This window comes from Malurus melanocephalus, unplaced genomic scaffold (assembly GCF_030028575.1).
Source record: "Malurus melanocephalus ecotype Western Australia unplaced genomic scaffold, MMel_1.1 scaffold_17, whole genome shotgun sequence".
NCBI classification, from domain to species: domain Eukaryota; kingdom Metazoa; phylum Chordata; class Aves; order Passeriformes; family Maluridae; genus Malurus; species Malurus melanocephalus.
The window spans coordinates 490,456-495,390 of record NW_026623249.1 but is presented as its reverse complement, the minus strand read 5'-3'; the positions used below and the strand labels follow the sequence as shown (position 1 = coordinate 495,390).

General features: G+C 42.6%; 1 protein-coding gene across 2 annotated transcripts in view; it reads right to left on the bottom strand.

Annotated features, from left to right (window-relative positions):
- Window positions 1-1,086: 1,086 nt before the first annotated feature.
- Window positions 1,087-4,935, bottom strand: part of PLXNC1 (plexin C1) — a 68,439-nt gene continuing 64,590 nt past the window's right edge. The window contains exon 30 of one of the 2 annotated variants that reach the window (XM_057386873.1): window positions 1,087-4,496. In XM_057386873.1, the coding sequence (XP_057242856.1) occupies window positions 4,392-4,496 (105 nt within the window). In that variant the 3' untranslated portion in view covers window positions 1,087-4,391. The remainder of the gene's footprint in view (window positions 4,497-4,935) is intronic. The other variant, XM_057386865.1, reaches the window with a different exon arrangement.

The window sequence follows — 4,935 nt, the reverse complement described above, 5'->3', positions numbered from 1 at the left end:
AAGTTTCTATTTGTTCCTACTCTAATTTGTTTCATTAACTACAATAAAAATGTTTATTTTGGATTAAATATAGTTATTTAATGGTTTTTTTTTTTAATTTATTACCAGTTCAGTAAACTAGTGAAGAATCAATTATTTATTACATATATTTTTACTTGATAGTAATTACTTTCCTGGAATTGTAAGAACTTTAATCTGGGCTTTGTTTGTTTGCATTTGATTTGTTGTTTTTAAAATACTGCAGCAAAAGTATGGGACAGTGAGAATACACAGTGTGATTTTTTATAACAGGTTATTGGATATTGCTGTTAGACATTGCAACTGCTGTCACTTGCATTGACTCAACTTTTCTGTCTAGAAGGCTGCATTTTTCATTTTCCATACAGTGTGCAAGTATAAGGATTTGTCCTGGTTCGGGCAGGACAGGGCTAATTTTTGCAGTAGCCAGGAGTGGCTATGGCTGGGATCTGGGGTTATTCTGCACCACCTCATGCCGTTTTCTGGGGACAGATATCCTTCTGGGTCATGTAGCATTCCAGGCTCCACGCAGTGAGCAACCAGGTATGAATCTGCCTCCTGTCTACCCTCTGCCTTTAATATTCTTGCTGTTACTGATCATTTTTTGATCTTTTTTATTTTCAGTAAGTTGTTCTTATCTCAGCCCCTGATCTTTACCTTTTCTGCCTCCAGTTCTCCTTTCCATACTGCCCTTCCACAGGGTAGGGGAGATGGGGCAACAAGAGAGCAGAGCATGATTTGGAGAGTTTCAGTGGGAGCATTAAAATGAGGGATACCAATTCCTAAGGATGTGCTTTCTTGGGCAGTTTGTTAACACTTCTCTGAGAAAAACAGTGTAGCTATTAGAAGTAACAGAAGCTATTTCTGCTGCCTCCTGTAGGATTACCTTGTACAAAGTGTGCCTTAGCCAGCTTTACCAAATGGGATGGTCACCAATGTCTACCGGTATGGAATGGTTTAGGCCAGTGCCTGTCCTCCCCAGGCTCATCAGATGTGTTTTACCCTCCTGTTTCTGTTCTACCCGATTTCAGTGTGCTGACATGCATGGCTCTGTCCTGGAGCCGTGCAGGGCTGGAATGCAGCTGTATTTCTCACCTGATGCCTCTCCGTGCCTCACACTCCATTCCTTGCATGATCTTGCATTGGTACCAGCTGTGTTTGCTTCCTTGTAACCATTTTAAAATACACAATCAAACTAACCTCCAAATGCTTTTATTCTACATAAACCCATACAAACACCAACATGTATTTGTCATTTGCACTTTTTTTAACCATTCATTTTAAACAACAGGTTAACTTCTGTACAACAGGAATTACTTTACACATTAGTAAGATTTGACTTCAAACTAGATGACTGCAAAGTAATGCTCTGTAAGCTAGTGTTAGAAAATACGCTGTTTGCCGTAGCAGTTTGCATGTAAATATGGGAAAGTAAGTGAAAGAGAAGTTTACTCTTCATTTCTGAGGGTATGATTTGAACTGCTGTGTTGCCATAATACCCATAATAGTCAGAAGTGGTTCCTTTTCTCTGTGTACCAGTAATGGCAAATTGCAGATASTGGAAGATGTGCCAGTGTTTTGTGTGCTGACCCAAACCTACCAAAAGAGCCACAATCACTAAATTATACTTCACATCACTTCGTGAGATCCACTTGGTGGGTTACAAAGTCCCTGCATGACTTAAAAATGGTTTACTAACAGAGTGACGCTGTTTAGGAGGCTTGAATAAAAGGCAATAATCCTATTCCAGGCTGTAGGTAAAGCTACAGGGCCTGCTTCAACACATACTTAATCTCTAGAAATCATTAAAGCTATTGTAGCAAACAAGCAGTAGTACAAATACAGAATAGGACTGATTTTCATTTCCTCATCAATATAAACACATATAGTGAAGTTCACAGGATCAGACCCACACAAACAGATTATATTTTACAGCTTTTCAAGCAGAAATGTTGGAGTTGTTTTTTTCTGCCTGTACAGAAGGTTACTGTTGAACAAAACTATCACAGTTCATTTGAATGCACTGCCAGCAAACACCTGAAGTGGAAGAGAACTAACTGGAAAGTGTAATCTGCTCATGCCTCTCCTACAGTATCAATTACTGTGCTTTTTCTATTTATTTGATGCTGCTTTGACATGTTAGATTAAGAATGATAAAAATCAAGCCCTTACGTGCAGGTATTCCAAACTTAAGTGCTAGTCAGGCCACGGTCCACTTCTTTAGGACAGAGGGCAAGATAGGTTGGAGGTGGGTGGGGTTTCTTCCAATTAAAAATTGAACTTACCAAAATATATTGTGCCAGGCAGAGAACTGCTGACAGAACTGCAACATTGTAGTAGAGTTTCCTGAACAAAGCCATACATTCCATCAAGTATAAAGTGTAAACTTAATAGCAAGTGTAAGACTTCTAATTAAAAAAAAAAAAACAAAAATCCAACAAATCCATCACAGTATGGGTTGGTTGGTGGCTGCCCTCTCTGGCATGCAAGAGGTACAACTTGTGCAATCACTTTGAGGGAGGGGGCACACCAGCAGGACTGTGGCKTTGTGTTTGCTTTTCTCCACATTAACAGCCCGCCTTGCCTCTGCCACAGGTGGTGGGCCCRTGTCGGCACTGACCAGCCATGGGCTGTGGGATTGTGCCTGGTGCCAGCTGCCTTTGTGACCAGAGCAGGCACCATTAGCACCGCTGGCTTGAGCTGTGGGGCTCCTCCAACGCAGCAGCACGTGGGAGCACTTTGCTGCCTAGGAGCCCTATGCAGCCATCTTTGGCTGCTCACAGCCTCAACACTGGCTTTCTGTACCAACCTGGGCCATCTGTGCCATTCACAGTCCATGGCACCTTTCCCATTGCCAAGGCAGTGACAGTTCTCTCTCCTGTGGGTCACCGTGCCACACCACTCGCCTTCAATGGTAGATCCCTCCAGAAATGTATGGAAACGTATCTCCGTGTCGTCATTGCCTTACCTCAAATCTAGGAGCACATGGCAGCCTCAGAGTGTGCCTCCTGTGACTGAAGCAGAGTCCATGACAACAAAGCATTTCAGCTCTGTACCAGAGGGTAGGCCTGCGCTGGCACTGTAGCAGAGCATGAGCCACAGCGGATCCTCCATGGCTTTGCTCAGTAGCCACTGCAGCAGCCTGATCCCAGCAGCACAGCCACGCACTTGCTTTCTAGCTGGGTTGACTTTAGCTGCCAATGCAAATGTAATGGACACCTTCCTTCCAAAATGGCCAAGCCTCAAAAAAACCCAGCCAGACTAAGGCAGACAGTTACCCCTCCCCACCCCAGCACCTTTGTATCAGTTTCTCCTACACAGTCAGAGATTACACCAGTCCTCGTGTTCTTACATATTATTAAACTAACCTTTGACCTGAAACCCCCCACACGCTGGTTTTAGGTCTGTGAGGCCCTTGTACAAAGATGGCAAGGCCTGGCCAGGACCATCAGCACTGATGCATGCGCCAGTCATGCACCTGAGTACAGGTTTGTGCACCACAGTGCAGCCATCATCAGCTGCTTCATCAAATCACAACAGTGTTCTGATGCAGTGCAGTTTCACCTGTGAAGGTGTTCACAAGTGTTTCACAGCTTATTTAAGGATGGAAAGGTAAAAAATGTAAACACAGACTGATGGTGGCTGAATGCTTTTCTTCAAAAGCCTTCCCTCATCTCTTCCCCTCAGGGGTTGGCTTGACTTTGGACATGGAATTTCTAACCTAAAGAAGGTGAGTCCTGCCTTACTGTGGCATTTGGCCTTCAAACTTCAAAAAGATCCACTTTTTCTGCTGAACACACTTACCCTAAGTGCCACTTTGGTGCCAGGTTTTGGTGGGTTTTTTTGATGTATGGTTTGTCTTTTTGGTTTTTTTTCTGAACAGGAACTAGTGAACATTTGACTGGAAGGAAGGAAACTGCAGCTGACCCGTATTCTGAAGCCAGAGCTCACCTTCACAGATTGCGAAGCTGCTGAAAGGATGTGGCGAAACATCAGCTTTTTCTCTTAAAAAAAAGAGCTAGGTAACTTGCAAGTTCACGTGGGCAACTCTGAACTTACAGTGTATTATGCACATCTCCTATGACCTTGTTTTTAAGTAAGCAAAAAGCCTACTAGACAGTATTTTTGAATTAAAGGGTTATGTGTGTCCAAGTACCTAAAAATGCTGACCCTGACAACATTTCACGTACTCCTGTGTGTATATGTAACCCTGCCATACTTCATTCACAAATGTAGATTACTTGGAATGGTCAGAATGGAGAAGAGTGTCCAGATGTTTCAAACCCTGTACATATAGTCAGTCAAAACAGTTTTGGGAGCAGTAGCGCTAATTTAAAATCCCCCCACAGTGATGCCGTGAGTCAGTGCTCTGCTCAATGCCATTTGCATTTTTTCTTTTCATCAAATAAGGCTTTTACTTGCTGAAGCTGTTTCTGGACTTCTTCAAACCCCCGTTCTCGCTCGAGTTTGCTGACAATCTGTTAACAATTAGCAAAAGAGAGAATAATTTTTTTAATGCTTATTTTACTTGCTATTTTTTAAAGCCTGTTTTTCTGTACTCTAACAGCTACAGACAGAAAAATCCATCTGAATGCCTTCCTATCTGTAAACATTCTTTTCTGACTTTAACACTTTATTTTGGTAGTTTTCCTTTCAAGTCATTCTGATCACAGGATTTGCAACACTTCCACAAAAGAATGACTGAGCCAAGCAAAAAAATCCAAAAGAAATCCAACACATTCTCATCTCTCTGAGTGTGAGGGAAGGCCTGTGTTCCAGTTTTACCCTAGAGAAGACTTGCAAATGATATTTTATTTCTCTTCCTCTGCTCCATAAACTGAGGGCAATAAACTGCCTCTTTAACTCACCCACTTGGCCCTGGCCCAGGTGATAGAAAGGAGCATTACTGCTGTCTGG